Here is a 22,650-nt window from a genome sequence, read left to right as displayed (position 1 = left end):
GATGCTTTCTTTTGAGGAGTGTGGAGATGGTTTTTCTCTTCTGAGGTGAGGGCTGCTTGTTGTCCCACATTGCAAATCTTATGCAGCGCTGCTACATCAGCTAGCATAGTCAGCCTTTCCCGGAATAGGATGCCACGCATGGATAAGGAAAGCATCTCTTGCTGAAGCTTTGTTCATTATCACTTCCCCCACCCCAGTTTTATTGATGTATAATTGATTGATAAAAACTGTATATATTCAAGGTATACATCATGATGACTGATATATGTATACATGTGAAATGATTACCACAATTAAATTAATTAACACATCATCACCTCACAGAATGATGTGTGTGGTGACAACACATAAAAGCTATTCTCTTAGCAAATTTCCATTAAATAAGACAGTATTATTAATTATAGTCACTCTGCTGTACATTCAATTCCCAGACGTTATTCATCCTATAACTAAAAGTTTGTGCGTTTGACCAGCATCTCCTCATTTCCTTCACTCCCTAGCTCCTGACAACCACTGTTCTACCCTTTGTGAAGCTTAGTTCTTGTCCTTTCTAGTTTTCTCCTGTGGACAGACATTTGGGTTGTTTCTAGGTTTGACTATTATGAATAAAAGTGCTATAAACATTCGTTGAAACATTTTTTAATTGTGGTTAAAAAAAAAAAAAAAAGGTGGCCGGGCATGGTGGCTCACGCCTATAATCCCAGCACTTTGGGAGGCCGAGGCAGGCAGATCACAAGGTCACGATATCGAGACCAGCCTGACCAACATGTGAAACTCTGTCTCTCTAAAAATACAAAAATTAGCTGGGCATAGTGGCGTGCACCTGTAATCCCAACTACTTGGGAGATTGAGGCAGGAGAATTGCTTGAACCCAAGAAGCAGAGGTTGCAGTGAGCTGAGATTGCACCACTGCACTGCAGCCTGGTGATGGAGCGAGACTCCCCCTCAAAAAAAAAAAAAAAAAAAAAAAAAAAGTAACATGAGATTTGCCATCTTAATCCTTTGTATGTGTACACTTCAGTAGTGTTAAGTATATTCACATTGTTATGCAACAGATCTCCACGACTTTTTCATCTTGCAAACTGAGACTATATCCATTCACAACTCCCCATTTTCCCTTTTCTCTATCCCCTGGTAACCACCAGTATACTTTTTGTTTCAATGAATTTTACTATTTTAAGTATCTCATTTAAGTAATATCATACAGGATTTTTAAAAAACTGACTTATTTCACTTAGCATAATGACCTCAAGGTTCATTCATGTTGTCATATGCGACAGCATGTCCTTCCTTTTTGTTGTTGTTGTTTTTGTTTGTTTTAGAGGTGGAGTCTCATTCTTACCCAAGCTGGAGTGCAGTGGTATATCATAGCTCACTGTAGCCTCAAACTTGGAGGCTCAAGTGATCCTCCCACCTCAACTTCCAGAGTGCCTGGAACAACAGGTGCATGCCACCACACATGCTTTCCTTCATTTTTTATATTGAATAATATTTCACTGTATGTGTATACTACAGTTTGTTTATTCATTCCTTTGTCAATGGAGATTTGGGTTGCTTCTGCTTCTTAGCTATTGTAAATAATACTGCAAAGAACATGGGTGTATAAATAGCTCTTCAAGACCCTGCTTTCATTGCTTTTGGATATTTACCCCAGTAGGATTGCCGGATCATATGGTAGTTCTATTTTTATTTCTTAAGGAATGTCCATATTGTTTTCCATAGTGATTATACCATTTTACAACCCTACCAACAGTGCATAAGGTTTCCAATTTCTCCACATACTTGCCAACATTTGTTATTCTCTCTTTCTCTCTGTTTCTGTGTGTGTGTTTAATAGTAGCCATTCTTATGAGTGTGATGTGATATTGTGGTTTTGATTTGCATTTATTTAATGATGAATTGTGCTGAACATCATTTCATGTATGTGTTGATGATTTGTATAATGTATTTGGGAAAGTGTTTATGCAAGTCTTTATTCATTTTTAATCAGATTATTTGTTTTCCTGTTGTTGAGTTGTAGGAATTTTTAAAATATTCTAGATATTAATTCCTTATCAGATACATAGTTTGTAAATGTTTTCTCCTAATCCATAAGCTGCTTTTTTGCTTTACTGATTGTGTCCTTTGAATAATATTTTTTAAGTTTGATGTAGTCCCGTTTGTCTATTTTTGCTTTTGTTGCCTGTGCTTTTGATGTCATATCCAATAAATCACTGCCAAATCCAATGTTATGAAACACTTTCTTTATATGGTTTCTTCTAGGAGTTTTAATATTTTGGGTCTTTTAGATTTGTAACTCATTTTGAGTTAGTCTTTGTATATTGAGTGGTCTTGGCACTCTTGTCAAAAATCATTTGATCATATACACAAGGGTTTATATCTGGAGTCTCTATTGTAGTTCATCAGTCTGTATATTTGTTTTGCTGTGAACTTATACCAGTTTTCTTGTGAACATATGTTTTCCTTCTCTTAGATAAATACCTAGGAGTGGAACTGCAGGGTCATAGGGTAGATGCATGTCTAATTTAAAATTTGCCAGATAGGTTTTTCAAGTGATTGTACCACTAGGTATTATAGCTCTTTGTAATTTTAGTCATTCTGGTAGGTAGAATCATATTTTTTTTTGTCTTTTAGTTGAATTGGTATTGAAGCACCTAAAGATACCTGAAATTTTATCTTTACTATGTTGTTAATTTATTTTTTGCCTCTTTCAATTAGAGTATAAGCTTTATGAGGTGCTATTTGCTCCTCAGTATCTAAATGTTTCCTGATATGCATTAGGCATGCAATAAATGTTTCCTTTAAATTAACAAATAAATCAAAGCATAAATATTTATCTTTTCCTTGATTGAGATTTCTATATATCAGGTATATCTGGGATCTCCTCTAGGGTCCAGTAATTGGTCAAGGATATTTTAGTGGCCAAGTCACTTCAGGAGAAAATGGCAGGAAAAACTTTTTTTGCCTTTCTGGATTCAATAGATTCACCCACATATTGTTATTTTGCTTAATTTTCTGTTGTTCTTGGTGCTTTTCACATGTGAAGAAAGTTTGTTTTGTTCTATATTTTATAAAGTTTCACCCTACAAAATGTTACTACTCTGTAATGAGATTAAATGTCATTGTTGACTTGAAAACCTAATTTACATACTGAGAAAAACATAAGAAGTCCTGGATATTTTTATTTTCTACTTGGTAGTTAATTAATACATTTGAATAGTCATACCTTTTCAAATATGACTTAGATACAATTTTACCTTTCCAAATATGACTTAGATACAATTTCTTGTTGGTAAAATCTAAGAAAATGTGAACTTTTGCAAACTTTTTATTACTATAGAAAGCAATCTTCATGACAATGCTGTACAATACTATTTTAAATAATAATTTCTCTTTGTCCTTTTATCTTCATGTTGTGAACAAATATGTAAGTATTAAATAATTTTGGCTATTCTATTTTTTGCGATATTTTTGGTCACATCCAATTTAATGGTTCTATATTATATTCTTTTTTTCTCCCTAGAAAGTCAAATAAAGGAAACCAGTTTACCCTTTCATACCTACAGAAACATGAATGAAGATCTTAATGTAATGAAAGAAAGAGTTTTAGGACACCCATCAAAAAATGTACCATTGAAAGATGAAAGAAGTCAATTACATTCCAGGAAAAAACGTCTTATATCATATCCAAGATATGTTGAAATTATGGTTACAGCTGATGCTAAAGTGGTTTCTGCTCACGGATCGAATTTGCAAAACTATATACTGACTCTAATGTCAATTGTAAGTAAACTTAATGTGACTTTCATATTTCCTAAAATGTTTAGCTTAATGAAATTTTAAATGTCTAATTAAAATTTTTTTTCCAAACTTTTTAGATGTAATTTTGTATCTAAGTTTAAGCCAAAAATAAGATTTCATTGAAGTTTGGTTTAGATAGAGGTATAGCAAGTATCCTATTCTGTTACTTGGACACCTTTCTAAAACATTTAAAAATCCACAAAACCACTTATAGAAAATGCTTGAATTATTCTTTACTTCATCACATGAATGGCTTCTGCCCTCTAGTGACAGGAACTGTCCTAGTTGCATTGATCTTTTGCTCTTTGAATCTGAATTTTAAAACCTCACCCTATTTCTGCGCAGAGGGGAGAAGATCCTTTTTTTATTATGACTATATTCTCCAAATCAGAAATTTGGACACCTAACATCTTAAGTTATACATGTATTTATGGTGATAAAGGGATAGGCTATTACTAATAGAACTGTCCTAACAAATTTGGAATTTAAGATCACAATAACTCTCAGGGTCCTTGATCTGATGTTAATACCTTTGTCAAGCAGTGGTAGTGTTAGTATCCATAGAACTGCATTCTAGAGCTGGTGAAGGGTGCCAATTCTGTGTGAGTGGCATCGCCCTTCATCCTTACATGTATGTGTGTGAGAGAGTGTGTGTGTGAGTGTGTGTGTGTGTGTGTGTGTATCTCCCTCCACCACCCTGGGACATTCCTGAATTAGACCTGTTATTTTAGAGTAATCACTAAGGGTAGCCATTTTCATGCTAGTTTAGTTGATGAATTATTGGCCAGGCATGGTGGCTCACGCTCGTAATCCCAGCACTTTGGGAGGCTGAGGCGGGAGGATCACCTGAGGTCAGAAGTTCGAGACCAGCCTAGCCAACATAGTGAAACCTCATCTCTACTAAAAATACAAAAAATTAGCCAGTCGTGGTGGTGGGTGCCTATAATCCCAGCTACTGGGGAGGCTGTGGCAGGAGAATCGCTTGAACCTGGGAGGCAGAGGTTGCAGTGAGCTGAGATCATGCCATTGCACTCCAGCCTGGGCAACAAGAGTGAAACTACAATTAAAAAAAAAAAAAAAGAATTACATAGCCACCTATTTATAGATTCAGGGTATTCGGAACATATCTCATGACTGGAAGTACTTCTATTCACATATAGGGAATTCAGGCCCACTTAGTTGAAAAAACTTAGCCAGTGCATATCTATAGGACATTGTAAATTTCTCTTAGCTAGATATTACCAGTTCATTGTGACATGAAGATCATAAGATACAATAATTTATCTAAAATATGACATTTTACCTTAAATTCTTATTGTTATACCATAGTCTATGTTACCTATACACAGTATCTGATACTGTGGGTACTCAATAAATAGTTACTGAAAGTATGAATGGAAACATGGTTAAAGTATTACTAAAAGTAATATTGTTTTTCAGAATTCAGTGCATTGTGATAAATAAAAACAGAGATATATAAAATAATTTTTTGAAATTGTGTAAAATTGACCCATATTTTGTTTACTTCAATTGAATTTTTGTAAATGACAACAGAAGTATAGATAGAAATTTATCCTAATTACTTTTTTTTTTTACTTCTGAATTTGAAGTAAAATTACCTACATGTATTACCTAGATGTATAATTATCTAAATGTTAGTATGGCAAACTCTAAATTATGAAGGGATTCTAATGAAAACTATGATGTGGAGGATGTCAATTGTTATGTACAAGATTGTATCAATTTTATGGAACACTGGGATATATTTTGCAATAGAAAATGGTTAAAGGAGATGGCATTCATTAAGAAAGTTGGGGGAGAGGATGTGGAAAAATAGGAACACTTTTACACTGTTGGTGGGATTGTAAACTAGTTCAACCATTATGGAAAACAGTATGGTGATTCCTCAAGGATCTAGAACTAGAAGTACCATATGACCCAGCCATCCCATTCCTGGGTATATATCCAAAGGATTATAAATCATGCTGCTATAAAGACACATGCACACGTATGTTTACTGCGGTACTATTCACAATAGCAAAGACTTGGAATCAACCCAAATGTCCATCAGTGACAGACTGGATTAAGAAAATGTGGCACATATACACCATGGAATACTATGCAGCCGTAAAAAAGGATGAGTTTGTGTCCTTTGTAGGGACATGGGTGCAGCTGGAAACCATCATTCTCAGCAAACTATTGCAAGAACAGAAAGCCAAACACCGCATGTTCTCACTCATAGGTGGGAACTGAACAATGAGATCACTTGGACTCAGGAAGGGGAACATCACACACCAGGGCCTATCACGGGGAGGGGGGAGGGGGGAGGGATTGCATTGGGAGTTATACCTGATGTAAATGACGAGTTGATGGGTACTGACGAATTGATGGGTGCAGGACACCAACATGGCACAAGTATACATATGTAACAAACCTGCACGTTATGCACATGTACCCTAGAACTTAAAGTATAATGATAATAAAAATAAATAAATAAATAAAATAAAATGTTGAGATACTTAAAAGAACTCAAAAGTTATGCAATATATATCATAAAAACATTATATATATATGTATCTTCAGTACATCAAGGCAAATTTAAAACATTAATATTTTTATTAAAATGTTAAAATTTTTTCTCAGAAAAAAATAATTGTTTACTGGAGTCAGTAGTCATTCTAGTAACGTGTTTCTCTCTAATGTATTAGAACAGATAAATATATTTTGTCTAAGTGGGAACTATTTAAATTCATTTTGTATTGAAGAAATAAATATTTTTAACCTTAAAAAAATAAAAATAAAATAAAATAAAATAAAAAAGAAAGCTGGGGCTGGGCTTGGTGGCTCACGCCTGTAATCCCACCACTTTGAGGGGTCGAGGCGGGCAGATTACCTGGAGTCAGGAGTTCAAGACCAGCCTGGCCAACATGGTGAAACCATGTCTCTACTAAAAATACAAAAATTAGCCAGGCGTGGTGGCACATGCCTGTAAGCCCAGCTACTTGGGAGGCTGAGGCCAGAGAATCACTTGAGCCCAGGAGACGGAGGTTGCAGTGAGCCGAGATCGTGCCACTGCACTCCAGTCTGGCTGACAGAGTGAGACTCTGTCTTAAAATAAATAAATAAATAAATAAGGAAAGAAAGTTGGGTGAGAGAGATACTGAAGGAAAATTGTTAGATTTGATAGATTTTTAAAACATGGTAAATGACAGATAACTATTGTCAGTGCTTTGGGCATACTGACCAGAAGGAATAAAGGAATAAACACAGGACTAATTTTGGAATAGTTTCATGCATTTTTGGTGACATCACCACCCTCAGAAAGGTTTTGTTATCTACATTTTACATAAAAATCAGTATTGGCCAGTCACCATGGCTCACACCTGTTATCCCAGCACTTTGGGAAGCCAAGGCGAGTGGATCATAAGGTAAAGAGATCAAGACCATCCTGGTCAACATGGTGAACCTCATCTCTACTAAACACACAAAAATTAGCTGGATGTGGTGGCGTGTGCCTATAATTCCAGCTACTTGGGAAGCTGAGGCAGAAGAATCGCTTGAACCTGGGAGGCGGAGGTTGCAATGAGCTGAGATTGTGCCACTGCCCTCTAGCCTGGCGACACAGCAAGACTCCATCTCAAAAACAAACAAACAAACAAAAATCAGTATCATCACTGTTAGAAGATATTGTGACATACTTTGAGATAACTAAAGTTGTCCATGGAAAGTGTAAAGCCGGAGTTAATTGAAGGGAATGCAGACAGACCTTTTGACTTCATGGAAAGCAAATCTGCATTGAAACAATGCTTGAAACAACAGATCAATGCATGTACTTCTCATTTTCTGGATTTTTAGGCCTACTAGAAGGAGAGCAGGTTTCTGTTGAAGACAGAATTTTTATAGACACAGTCATCTGGTTTGTGTTAAGCTTTTCTTCTCAGGGAGATAGATGCAGCAGAATTGAGGAAGAGGTATGCATTCCAAATAAAGTGGGGTAGGAGGAAAAATTAAGGAGGGTAAGTCTCCCTTTTGAAATACTTTGAGTTTTTGTATATGCTTTCTTTCTTCCTAAGTAGCCAAATTTTAGATGACTTCTAAGCTACCTGGGTTTAGTGCTTTTCTTCTCTCTCACTGAAAGATTGTTCAAATGAGGACATGGGAAAATTAGTAGAGCCTATGGTTCTGTACATAAATTGTTGCTTTATTGGCTAAAAAACAGTGATCACAACTATATTTATGGTTGCAAAAATATTAAAGGTGAAAGGGAACTTAAGAGAAAGAGTGACAAACTCTCCCTGTTTTACCTGGAACTTGCTCAGTTTTGGTATTGAGTCTTATGTCCTTGGAAACCCTTCAGTCCTGAGCAAACTGGGACTGTTGATCACACTATGTAGAGATCAAATCTAATCTAACTTGTTTTATTGCTACTTGTTAAGTCCATTTCAAAAACCGCTTTAAAGAGGTAAGAGAAATGCTATTCGCACATAAGTGTCCACAGATATTTCCAGTTTAGGAAGGAGCTGTTCAGGTTTTGCCCATTTTTTCCAGTTTTTAGAAGGCACTAACTGCATTTATTCAAACACACACGTGGATTATTGGTGATATTCTGATCACGGTAATTTAGGAAAAGATCAAGGCAATGTGACATAGGCTTGGTATATGATAAAGATAAGTTCAAAGTGATGAAAAAGAATTTTTGTCTGTGAGCTCCAGATATAATGGGGGAAATAAGGGAATGCTTTCAGGATTGAGCAAATGGGTTATATACACAACTTAGATTATCGACCCTTACTCATCCTGCGCAAAGTAAACAACTGTGCTGTCTTCTTAAACTTTTTCTTTGCTTTCAACGATTTGACGAAATATCTGAGTGCAGTGACATTGAAATAAAGAATGTGACTTAATTCACTTTTTAGTTGCACTTAACGTTGTCAGAGTAGACTAGAGACCCTCCTTACTCAAAGGGTTTCTGGAATTAACATTAAAATTAGTGGGGAAGGCCAGGCGCGGTGGCTCACGCCTGTAATCCCAGCACTTTGGGAGGCCGAAGTGGGCAGATCACAAGGTCAGGAGATCGAGATCATCTGACTAACACGGTGAAACCCCGTCTCTACTAAAAAATACAAAAAAATTAGCTGGTCGTTACAGCGGGTGCCAGTAGTCCCAGCTACTCGGGAGGCTGAGGCAGGAGAATGGCGTGAACCCGGGAGGCGGAGCTTGCAGTGAGCTGAGATTGTGCCACTGCACTCCAGCCTGGCAGACAGAGGGAGACTCTGTCTCAAAAAACAAACAAACAAACAAAAAATTAGTGGGGAAGAACACACTTGTGATGTATAATATATCTAGTGAAATAGCGTTTGTGTTAAATGAGCAGAGATACTCAGCTGCCATTCTAAAACCTTTATCCTTAGGGAATTTGGGTGACAACACCAGGTTAAAATGGCATTTATATATGCATTATCAAGCTACTAAAATGTATGTAGACTAGAGCAACTTTTTCTTCAGTATATTTATTTTGATACTCAATTTATTATTTAATAGACCTTAAATATTTACTAAGTATTAAAAGACTTCCACACTTCATTGTGTTTCTAAAGGTTTGACTCTATAATATTCACCCTCTTGCAGATTTAATAATGTAAATTTAAGGAACATCACGTAATCCTCAAGAATTAACCCTTTCATTAAAATATGGTTACTAATATTAGAGGCATGTATCAACTAAAAACCCTCATTTGCATTACATTGACTTTATACCATTACTTTCAATTTTGTTGGTTGTTTTTACTGATGTTATTAGGATGGGGAAGATTTTTAACTACATTACAATAAAAACTAATGATATGCTTTCATACTTGAGGTATAACCATTTATATTACTTTTCCCTTCAATTTATTGCTCTGCATATTCTTAATTATTTGCACATATTTGCTCTGTATGTATGTAGAATTTCATCATTTTCAATTTGAAAATGAAAAGATCTTTCTGATGAAGTTAAGAGTAATGATCTTTGTAAACATTCGTTTGTCAAAATCAGTTTTTTATAGATGACTTTGTACTTCTTAATGAAGGTGGCCTATGAACATACCATATATGAATGTTTGCTAAAGCTCTATCTAGAAATTATTTTCAAAATGGTTGGTAAGTTAATGGTAATAGCAATTTGTTTCACGCTTTGTATGAACTATATTTTGCCTAGAATTTTCTTAAAGATTTCAACAATACAATTCATACCATTTCTTCTTCACCTTTCATTAAATATCCATGAAATAATAGTATTTACTATTTTATGAAACCTATAAAGAAGTAAGAACTACTTATGTGAAGGAAACTAACATTTAAAGAATAAAAGATTAAATACATTTTAAGTAGATCAATAAAAATTCTAATACATAGCACTCTAAAATGTAGTGATTAAGGTAATATATTAAAAATATTAAATGGCTTTTAGAATAGGATGATATATTAGAAATCTGGTCTGGTGTTTCCTAAAGTGTAGTCTATGGAATGGAATATTAGTCCTGTGATATGCTCTATTGGGGGCAGTGGGGAGCTAAGGACTGTGGTCATATAGTTGCATGAAATGCTGTATATAATATCTCTGTGTCACAGATTTAATATATATCTGTGTGTGTGTGTGTGTGTGTGTGTTAGCCTATTCAAGATTCCGTGAAGATATCTAATTATTTTAGCTCATTTTTCAAACTGTGGAATGATTTTGTTCTTTGAAACAAATGTCTTTCACAACTCTTCCCCAGCAGCACCTGGTTAATATTAATCCAATATGCAAGGACATTGTGACCCAAGGGTACCCAGTGCCTCCACGTGGATATTACGGACATTAAGACAAAAAAAAAAAAAAGATAAACCCATTTTCCAGGGTTGAACAACTAGCTTGTAGCTACTAATGGAGCTGGAACTAAAGCCCAGGTCTGCTGACTGCCTAAGCGCTTCTCTGAGGCCACGGGCAAGTGACCATTAACAGGACAATACCAGTGGCCAGGGGATGTGTTGCAGCAGGGTTTTGAAATGTCTTGAAATGTTTTTACCAAGAACTAATTGGTTCAGAATGCTGAATAAAGATCAGATAAACTAGTCAGTGCTCTAAAGCCAGACTGTACAGAATGAAAATTGGGTTCTGTTTGCTACCAGCTGCCGAATCTTCAGTGTCTTACTTAACTTCTCTGTATCTTACTGTTCTTATCTGTAAAATGGACACTGTAGTAGCTCCTATCTCATAAGATTTGTTGTGATAATTAAATGAATTAATACATTTAAACTTGAACACATCAGGCACACAATAAACATTGAATAAATATTTTATGTATCATTTAATATTTACTCATTTATTATTTACAGCAAACATAGTATCCTATCATCAAGGCAGTCTAATTTGGGGTGGTGGTTTTAAGAATGAGAGAAGTGCATTGTACATACTGCTTCAAAAATTCTCTGAGTACCAAATGGGCCTTGTGGCTATTCATTGCTTGAATCACAATTTAGCTTTATTGAATAGAGTCATTCAATAACAGCACCTTCAAACATCTAAATATAGTTAAAGGTATACATATATTCTACATGAGCATTTAAATTATAAAGGTCAGTAAAATAATAAGAGATACAATTAGAAAAAATGAGCATGATGACATTCTTAATTATTCAATGAAATATACTATTTTAGTGTAAAAGCAAAATATCATCTCCAGGACTTTCTTTGAGGGAAGTTAAAATTATGTAAATCAAACTGTCTGTTTTTATATCTTTTACTCCCAGAGGACTGTGAGTTAATGGCAGAGATTATGCCTTGTTTAGCTCTGTATATTTAGTAAGCAACACAGTTTGATGGGCAGTAGATATTCAGTAAGTACTAAAAGAGATAATAAAACAATCATGCTTTTGGATACTTTGCTTCCAATTTAGACATACTGTGATAATTGACTTGAAACGCATGTACAGAACTAGTATTATGAATATCTATATCTATATCTGTATTATGCCTTTTCTTCTGAAAAAGCTTTATAAGTAGCAATAAGAGTAATAGCCACTGTGATTGATCCCTGTGATCCTGGCCCTAATCTAAATGCTATTTGCATACCATCTCATTTAATGCTTATAGTAGCCTAGAAGTAGGTTTTATCAAATGGCTGTTAGAATTGGAACCTGTGTCTGTTTGCCTTAAATAACTATATTTTATAGCCAGTATCCACCTTGCGTAACAATAGTTTGCATTATCTTTTCCCTAGTGTTACATTTAAGGATATTTTGCTGTAGTAATATATTTTAAATTATACAGTCAGAATATTGGGACATTTTTTCCAAATTCTAGCTTGCAGATTTATCACTTTTAAATAAACATGCAGCATCTGTTTCCTTCCAAAACTGGAAGTATTTTTGTGGTTATGTATTTTATAGCTGATACTATAACATCCAGATTTTTATTCATAGTCAAAATACTTGGGACAATGGATATAGTAGTTAGCCATGTTAGACACCTCATAGTGCATACGCTCTTTTTTCTTGGACTATGGGATATGCATATTATTCTGAGACACAGAAGTCTTCACAGCTGTTTTTCATTTATCGGGGAAAAAGAGCTTTTATAAATACCTTTGAGGTGTATCTTTTACCTTGTAATTTGGCTTAGAAAAGCATCCATTTTTAAACTCACAGGATCAAGCTTAACTCCAAAATCATAATTACAGGTGTGCTTTCTTTTTTCCCCCATGGTAGATGTATTTTAAAACATTGCATGTAAATGAATATTTATAAATTCAACTGTAAATTCACAGCTCCTATTTTAAAGTGAGAAATACTGCATTGCTAACAGACCTGCTTGAATTTGCCAATCAGCTGACCATCCCTGTCTTAACTTACTGTCAACCTCGCTGGGGCTACCTCCACTCTTGCCAAAACATGCTACTACCAGAGCCAAAGTCATCACTATAGGTTCAGATGACAAACCTGTAAATATTTGAGACTGCACAGCCATAACAGTAGTACAGATGCTGGACTATGTATTTATGCTCATGCTGACCCTACAGTGTCAGCAGCTCTAAAGACGCTTTTGGCTCTAGTTCTGGTAGTAGTCCATTTGGCACAAGAGGCATTGACAGCAGTCATGTTATATGTTGTGGTGAAGCAGCTTTGACTGACAGAGTGAGGACCCCGGTAGTGATACTTCTAACAAACTGTAAGCTCCACAAGGTCAGGGCCTTTGTTCTCTTCCCTATATCTGCTTCTGTAGCCAACAAAGCAAGGAGTAGATACTGAACGTTTATTTATTAAACAAATGAGGGAAGTAGCACACCCTGGAGCAATTGCTGCTTTGACTTAGGCAGTGGCCAACAAGAAGGTGATCTAGGGTTTAGCAGCAGTTTTCTTTGCACAGGTAGCCCAGATCCAGAGTGAGGTATGTCTCTAATTAAGTACCAGGCAGAGGCATTGGCCATGAAAGACACTCCTACTGCAGTGGCAACCTCTATAATGGCTACAAGGAGAGAATATGAATTAGTGAATGGGATGGCACCTTGATAGTGAATCATCAGTGAGCCCATGCAGAGCCCATCCAGAGTGCCTCACATTCTCCGGTCCTGGAAAACTGAGGACCAGGTTGCGACTCATGACCTCTTCTAGGACTGTTTATATGATTCTAGATGGATCTGTCTCTATGGATTCTAGTAATGCTAAACTTTAAAAATAATAATCATATTTGGAGTTGGAAATATACTACTGTGGCTGAAAGATTAGGTGAACTATCAGAAAAGAATAGGTAAAACTTACATATTTTTATGGAATATTGTAGTCATGTAAATTGTGGATTATGACACAGAACGAAGTGAATTTCTTGCTGAATCATCCATAACAGCAGTTCCAAAGTCTAACATGTGTTCAGAACACTTGAGATCTTGTTAAAGTGCAGACTGTGAATCATTAATCCAGGGTGGGGCCTGAGATTCTGTTTCATATCAGCTCTAGGTTATGTGGATGCTGCTGATCCATGGATCAGTCTCAGTAGCAAGGTTTAAGATACTCAAATTTTGAGAATCTTTAAGATGCCTGGGTCTCAATCCTGCAGATTCTGATTTATTTGGTAAGGGACGTGGTGTGAACATGAGGATTTGTTAAAGCACTCTAAGAGATCCCAAGATTCCTACGTACAGTGCAATTGGAGAATTGATACTCTGTGACTGATTTCAACTTACTTTTGAGAAGAAATATTCATTTTAAAAAACTAATCCTACATTTTTTTACATGCAGGTTGCAACAATCTACAAAGATCCAAGTATTGGAAGTTTTATACACATAGTAGTGGTAAAATTAGTTATGATTCACCACGAGGAGGTAAGAAACAGGTCTAAAATTAGTAACCTTAGTTGTAGTAAGTTTTTAGTGACAATACATAGAGATTATGGAACTCTTATTAGAAATGAAATGTTTTTAAAGTTTGCTTTAAAGACTTGATTTGAAAACGAATGAGATTACCCTTATGTGTTGTGATGGAAATAAAATAGAATGACAACAGTGTTTAACTGAGCAAAGGAAAAACGAATAAACAAGTCAAAAATAAAAGATTAAAAACCTTAGTATTCATTTTTATAATCCTAATGTCAGAGGATTTAAAATATAGTAGTTTTTAAAAGTTTTTCCTAAATATTGGATGGTTATATTAAGAAGATCGAATTAGATTCAGTTTTGATCACGTTTTAGATATTGCTAAAATATGTTGTAGTTAATACATGAAGAAGAGATGCTGTCACTCCTTCATTTGCCTGTGAGAATGCTATTTGATAAGTTGTGCAGATGCTGATAAACTTGGAAGGAAAAGAGGACATTAATATTTTGATACAGTATTGCATTGCTTATTTTGCATAGGAAGGGCCAGTCATTAATTTTGATGGTGCTACCACATTAAATAACTTTTGTTCATGGCAACAAACTCAGAATGACGTTGATGATGTTCACCCTTCCCACCATGATGCTGCTATTCTTATCACTAGGTATGATTATAGAAATAATCTTTCCCATACAATCCTTTATTCTTCCTTCCTGCATGACTGATACTTCTTCTTAATTCTTTGTTAATAATACACAGAAGTGTTCTACGAGAATTTGTACTACAAAAGAAACTATCGAATAAAAGCATTCTTTTGTTCTTTTAAACCAGAATACTAGTTAGTTCTCTAGGAAATTAGCAATGTCAGGTTGCTGAGTAATGGTTTGATCTAAACAAAACAATTTCCTAACGATATTAGTGACAGAATGAGAGAATTAAGAAATTAACATAGTTATGGAACTGAGAGCAGGTTTTGTTCATTCCCTTCTTGGTATTTCAGTTGCTTGGAAAGAAGAACAACTTTCTTCTTTCGTTTGTCCACTTTTTGGACTCCCTTTGCTTTTAAAAATCTAGTTATCTGTTCCTTGTTTTGATGCTTAATGCCTGCCTTAATTGCCAAGCTACGTTTGCTAGGGTTGTTCTCAAACCTACTTATTTGTATGAAAAACAGCTTCTGCTATTATAAAATTATTATTCATTTTACAAGCAATACTATACATTGTTAATTCACACCTTTGTTTCAGCGACAGTGATACTACCAGAATATATAAATCCTAGGTTTGATATTTGTTTGACTAACCAAAGAAATCCTTTATTTAGGCATCAAACTCAAAGAAATCTCAACTGTCTGGAATTCTAAAACGAAAAGCTTTAGCCTATGTAAAATAGCTAACATGTAGTTCATGTACAGTTATGTGTTGCTTAATGATGGGGACACATTCCAAGAAATGCATCATTAGGTGATTTAGTCTTTATGCAAACATAATAGAGTGTACTTATGCAAGCCTAGATAGTGTAGCCTATTAGACACCTAGGCAATATGGTATAGCCTAGTGGTCCTAGGCTACAAACCTGTACAGCATGTTACTGTACTGAATATTATAGGAATTTGTAACACAATGGTAAGCATTTGTGTATCTAAACCTATCTAAACATAGAAAAGGTACAGTGTAAATATGGTATTATGATCTTATAGGACCGATGTCATATATGCAGTCTATTGTTGACTGAAACATGTTATGCAGTGCATGACTGTACTTTAATCTCTTTTCAAAACCAAAGCAGAATTGATTTAATTTTATACATAGTATTATATTATATGTAGTCCATGGTTCTTCCTTGGACTGTAGTTAGAAGCCAAGCAAGAGAGATTGGAGATAGCAGATTAAATATGGGAGGAAGAAAGGGCTATGAGAAAGAGGTGATTAGAAAGGAGACACAAGGACTGTCAAATTGAATGGCCATGGACTAAGTAACGCAGAAGCAAAAAAAAAATTAAGCAACTTGGTAACATCTGAGAACACCATTATTTTGCATGAAAGAATGATAACTGAAGCTCATGATGACATTGAATCGTCATGAGGGTAAATTATATTACATATACTGTGTAAGTAAAAGCAGAGACATTAAAAATAGAAAGTTTTGGCCGGGCGCGGTGGCTCAAGCCTGTAATCCCAGCACTTTGGGAGGCCGAGACGGGCGGATCACGAGGTCAGGAGATCGAGACCATCCTGGCTAACACGGTGAAACCCCGTCTCTACTACAAAATACAAAAAAACTAGCCGGGCGAGGTGGCGGGCGCCTGTAGTCCCAGCTACTCGGGAGGCTGAGGCAGGAGAATGGCGTGAACCCGGGAGGCGGAGCTTGCAGTGAGCTGAGATCCGGCCACTGCACTCCAGCCTGGGCGACAGAGCGAGACTCCGTCTCAAAAAAAAAAAAAAAAAAAAAGAAAGTTTTTCACTGAACTTGGTTAATGATTCAACTATTTACAACACTCACTATATAGTACGTATTGCTTATTGATGTGGATAAATGGTGTATTACTCTAGGTTTAGACTTTTTGAGAGGTTAATATGAACTAGATTTTAGAAGTTAGCTTGTGGTAGTAGTCATATCATAGTTAAAGCTTCTTTGTTTTTATTTTGGCTTGTTGTAAAAACATTTTCCAAAAATGCTTCAAAATAAATCTTTTATTTTAAGGGAAGACATTTGTTCATCTAAAGAGAAATGTAACATATTAGGTAAGTTATTTTGTCAATTAAGTTTAGCTTATGTAATTGTTTATTGAATTATTTAAAATAATGTTTAGGCTTTTTTCCATTTTCCATTTTAGTGATTTTGATTAAAATTATCTTGATAAATTATTACACTTGTCACTTATTTCATTCTGCTGCTGTAAATTTTACAAAATAATAAGAACTAACATTTATTTGCAAATTACTAAATATCAAATGCTGTGCATGAGAAATAATACATAATCACCTATATGCCAGTTTAAAGGGAAATAAAAAAATGAATAGCCATGAATTCACCATTAGATCTAAGTTAGAACTTTGCCACTAGTATTGCGTGGTCTATGCTCAGTCATTTTCCATCTCTCTGCTTTTCCCCATGAGGTAGCCAATAGCATGAATTTTGTGTTTACCAATTCCTTCTGTCTCTTGAAAAATAGTTTTATTACATACATACATGTTCCTAAACAAAAAGCATTTGGTTTTATTACACATATATGTGTTCCTAAACAAAAATTACTTTGCTTATTTTTGAATTCTGTAGTCAAAGTTCATGCATTTTCACTGTTATATAATATTTCATCTACAGTTTATATATCTATATCATATTAGTGTGTATTTGGGCTGATTCTACTTTCTTGTGTCATGAACTTCACTGGAAGAGCTAGGGTATATCCCTAGGATTAAGATGTCTGTGCCATTAAGTGAGCTAATATTCACATTTATAAGATATGACAAATTATTTTCTAAAGTGGTTATACCAATTTATACATTTATCAATAAACATTCCTTTTGATTATATCTTTATAAATACTGGGTATCTTCAGATTTCTCATCTTTTTTAGTCTAAAAGTAATATATTTTATTACCATTAGAATTTTCATTTCACTGATTGCTAATGAATTCAAGCATCTTTTCATATATTTGTATTTCTTTTTCTGTAAGGAATGAAATAAATGAAAGAAACATTGCCTATATTTGTGGTGTGGTATTTGTTGCTTTCTTAACTGCTTTTCAGGTATTCTTTATAACTTCCTGATACCAAACCCTTTTTGGTTTATACATATTACAAATACCTTTTAGCAGTTTGTTGCTTTGTTTTCATTCTTTTATGTGTGAAAATATAAAATGTAGCTGAATTTATAAACCTACTCTTTTAGCGTTAGCTTTTTTGTTTCTTCGTTAAGAAACCATTGTGTAACTCAAGGTCTAAACATACCCTGTTTTCTTGTAAATATTTTAAAATTTGTCCTTTAACATTTAAATCTCTAATCCATCGGGGTAATTTTTTTTGATATCGTATTAGGTAGAGATTTAGTTTTATTCCTTTTAAAAATTCAAATAAATATCCTTTATTAAAGAAAAAAAGGAATATTGTTAATCACCAAAACTGTATGCTGTTACTTTGGATGTACAATAAGTGAAAGGTGATTGCAGTACTTGGTGTACTGGTACTTAGCTCTGAAGTTATGTATAACAAATAGGAAACACAAAGCAATACAATATAGTAGTTACAATGTGGAAAAGTTGCACTAAAGAGCCAAAGGCAACAGTCAAAACAATTATTGGAGATTTCATAGTATCACTATAAATGCTTGTTTAGCTTTTTTCTTTATACTTTTAATACATTAGAATGTTAAGGATATTTAAGTATTGTAAATTTGCAAGAGTTGGCACTTCCAATACACTATGCACATTGTTTATTTAACGTAATGGTGTTAAAGCAATCCTTATAAGCCAAGCACAATGTGCTGCTATTTTGCTTCTACCTTTATAATATTGTACGAAGCTAGTAAATGGTGAATGCCAATAAAATTTTCATTTACCTGGAAATGCTACAAAACATGTCAGTCTCCTTAGCTCTAATGGGTATTATTCATGCAAAATGATGTGTAGTCTTGAAGTTTTCCTAAACTCATTATTTCACACTTGGCAAGATATGCAATACAGTGAGAAATTCAACAAGGCGGTGGAAATTCTATCAAAGAAGTTCGAAGTCACTGTGTGGGTTGCATCATCTACTCCCACAGATAAAGGGAAAATGCCACATGTGATTATGGAAACTTCTTAAAACCAATATGATTAGTATTTGGAAAAGCTGGAATAACTTGTTATATCCCTTGATGGTTAACCATAAAACACATAGGTTAAAAAAAAGCCAAAAATTTTCCTTGTTAAACCTGAACTCTATAACCACATTCATACCTTTTGTTTTCATCTAAACATTACTTTTTAACATCTTTCCTTCCCTCTCTCAACTCCCCAAATTAAACCACTCTTAAAAATCAGTTGTACCTGATTCAAAAAACAACACAGAAACAAAAAAACCCTTCTTCTAACCCTCAAAATAAACAATTGCTTTGAAGTTCACTGTGAAATTACATTCATAATCTTTTTTTATTTGAATAACCAATTTTCCAAACTATACATTGAATAATTCCTCTCTTTTTCTGAGAATCTGCAATGTCATATATAAAATTTCAGTATGCACTTGAGTCTGCAACATCATGCCACAATTTTTTGGGACCATACTTGCTATTTATCCATGCATCAGTTCCGTAATATTTTCATTTTTATAGTTCTATAATAACTATTAATCAGTGGGGTATATACCACCAGCTTATTTTCTTCAAGAATATTTTGGCTATTTTTGGACTTTTGTTCATCTATGGAAGTTTTAGAATCAACGTGTTAAGTTCTCAAAACATTTATCTGTCTGTTTAAGTAAGACTTTTAAAATGTCATTCAAGAATTATTTTCTGTCGATGTGTCATGTACAACTTTTGCTAGACTTTAATTTTTTAATTTGTTAATTTTTTTATTTCAACAGCTTCAGAGGTGCAAGTGGTTTTTGGTTACATGGATTAATTATATCATGGTGAAGTCTTAAGATTTTAGTGCACCCATCACTTGAGTAGTGTACATTGTACCTAATAGGCAGTTTTTCACTCAGTTTTTCACTCCTCACCCCCCTCCCACCCTCACACCCTTCCCTCTTCTGAGCTTCCAGTGTCCATTGTACCACTCTGTATGCCTTTACATACCCATAGCTTAGCTTCCACTTATACGTGAGAACATGCAGTATTTGGTTTTTGATTCTTGAGTAACTTCACTTAGAATAATGCCTCCAGTTCCATCCAAATTGCTACAAAAGACAATATTTCATTCTTTTTGTTTGTGTCTGAGTAGTAATCCATGGTGTACACATACCACATTTTCTTGCCCACTCATCAGTTGATGGATAATTAGGTATTTTTGCAGTCCTGAATTGTGCTGAGGTAGCATATGTGTGCAGGTGTCTTTTTGAAATAGTGACTTCTGTTCCTTTGGGTATATACCCAGTAGTGGGATTATTGGATCAAATGGTAGATCTATTTTTAGTTCTTTGAGAAATCTCTATACTATTTTCCACAGAGGTTATACTAATTTATATTCTTATCACAGTGTACTAGCATTTCTTTTTTACCACATCTATGCCAATATCTGTTGTTGTTTGACTTTATAAATAATGGCCTTTCTGGTTGGGGTAAGATCGTATCTCATTGCAGTTTTAATTTGCATTTTCCTGGATCAGTAAAGTTGAGCATTTTTTCATATGTTTGTTGGCCAATTGTATATCTGCTTTGAGAAATATCTGCTCATGTCCTTTGCTCACTTTTTAATGGGATTATTTGTTTTCTTGCCGATTTGCTTGAGTTTCTTGTAGATTCTGGATATTAGTCCTTTGTCACATGCATTGTTTGCAAATATTTTCTCCCACTCTGCATTGTCTTTTCACTCTGATGATTATTTCTTTTGCTTTGCAGAAGCTTTTTAATTTAATCAGGTTCCACTTATTTATTTTTGTTTTTGTTGCATTTGCTTTTGGGTTCTTAGTCATAAATCTTTGCCTAGGCCAATGTCCAGAAGAGTTTTTCCTTGGTTTTCTTCTTGAATTTTTATGGGTTCAAATCTTAGATTTAAGTATTTAATCCCTCTTGAGTTGATTTTTGTATAAAGTGAAAGATAGGGATCCAGTTTCATTCTTCTACATGTGGCTATCCAACTTTCCCACCATCATTTATTAAATAGGGTATTCTTTCTCCAACTTATGTTTTTGTATGCTTTGTCAAAAATCAGTTAGTTGTAAGTATTTGGCTTTATTTGTGGGTTTTCTATTCTGTTCCATTGGTCTATGTGTCTGCTTTTATACCAGTACCACACCATTTTGGTTACTATACCCTTGTAGTATAGCTTGAAGTTGTGTATGTGTTGCTTCCAGGTTTATTCTTTTTGCTTAGGATTGCCTTAGCTGTTGGGCTCCTGTTTGGTTCTATATGAATTTTATAATTGTTGTTTTATAATTCTTTGAAAACTGATATTGATATTTTGATAGAAATGCATTGAATCTGTAGATTTCTTGGCAATATGGTCATTTTCAATGATACTGATTTTTCCAGTCCATGAGCATGGGATGTATCTGTTTGTTTCATTTATTATTCATCTATATTTTCTTTCAGCAGTGTTTTATAGTTCTCCTTGTTGCGATTTTCCACCTCCTTGGTTAAGTGTATTCCTAGGTATTTTATTTTATTTTTTGCAACTGTTGTAAAGGGTTTGAGTTCTTGATTTGATTCTCTGCTTGGTTGTTTTTGGTGTATAGCAGTGATACTGATTTGTATATGCTGATTTGGAAACCTAAAACTTTACTGATTTATCAGATCTAGGAGTCTTTTGAAGGAGTCTGTAAGATGGTCTAGGTATACCATCATATAATCAGTGAACAGAGATCATTTGACTTCCTCTTTTCCAATTTGGATGCCCTTTATTTCTTTCTCTTGCCTGACTGCTCTGGCGAAGACTTCTAGTAATATGTTGAATAGAAGTGGTGAAAGTGGGCATCTTTGTCTTGTTCCACTTCTCAAGGAGATTGCTTTCAGCTTCTCCCTGTTCAATATGATTGTGGCTGTGGGTTTGTCATATATGGCTTTTATTATTTTGAGATATATTCTTTCTATGCCTAGTTTGTTGAGAATTTTTATCATAGAGGAATGCTGGATTTTATCAAGTTCTTTTTCTGAATCTATTGATATGATCATATGGTTCTTGTTTCTAATTCTGTTTATGTGATGAATCACATTTATTGACTTGTGTATGTTGAATCATCCCTGCATTCCTAGAATTAAACCTCTTTGAACATGGTGAGTTATTTTTTCAATGCACTCTTCAGTTTGCTAGTATTTTGTTGAAGATTTTTCTACCTATATTCATCAGGGATATTGTTCAGTAGTGGTTTTGTTGTTGTTGTTGTTGTTGTTGTTGTTTTTTGGCTATGTCCTTTCTTGACTGGTATCTGGGCAATACTGGCTTTGTAAAATAAGTTAAGGAGGATTCCCTCCTTCATCTTTTGTAATAGTTTTAGTAGAATTGATACTAATTCTTGTTTGAATGTCTGATCGAATTCAGTAGTTAATCTCTCTGGCCTTGGGGTTCTTTCCTACATGTTGACTTTAGATAGCCTGATGATGGTAAGCCTTGGTGATATCCTTTTTGCAATGATTTTCTCAGGAGTTCTTTGAGTTTCTGAATGTCTGAATGTGTCTGAATGTCTAAATCTCTAGCAAGGCCAGGGAAGTTTTCCTCAGTTATTCCCAAAATAGATTTTACAAACTTTTTGATTTTTCTTCTCCCTTAGGAACACCTGTAATTCCTAGGTTTGGCCATTTTACATAATCTCATATTTCTTGGAGACTTTGTTCATTTATTTTCATTCTTTTTAAAAAAAATTTGTCTGATTTGGTTAAT

At 34.5% G+C, this 22,650-nt stretch overlaps 1 protein-coding gene across 1 annotated transcript in view; it reads left to right on the top strand.

The window, feature by feature from the left end:
• The window catches only part of ADAMTS20 (ADAM metallopeptidase with thrombospondin type 1 motif 20), a 208,650-nt gene that overhangs the window by 42,302 nt on the left and 143,698 nt on the right, over positions 1–22,650 (top strand). Inside the window, exons 4-7 of the mRNA XM_045365086.2 lie at positions 3,524–3,783; positions 14,059–14,142; positions 14,674–14,798; positions 16,835–16,875. Coding sequence (XP_045221021.2) covers positions 3,524–3,783; positions 14,059–14,142; positions 14,674–14,798; positions 16,835–16,875 — 510 coding nt within the window. The remainder of the gene's footprint in view (positions 1–3,523; positions 3,784–14,058; positions 14,143–14,673; positions 14,799–16,834; positions 16,876–22,650) is intronic.

This window comes from Macaca fascicularis, chromosome 11, assembly GCF_037993035.2.
Source record: "Macaca fascicularis isolate 582-1 chromosome 11, T2T-MFA8v1.1".
NCBI lineage: Eukaryota > Metazoa > Chordata > Mammalia > Primates > Cercopithecidae > Macaca > Macaca fascicularis.
Note: the sequence above shows the minus strand (reverse complement) of the source record. Positions and strands in the feature narration are given on the sequence as shown.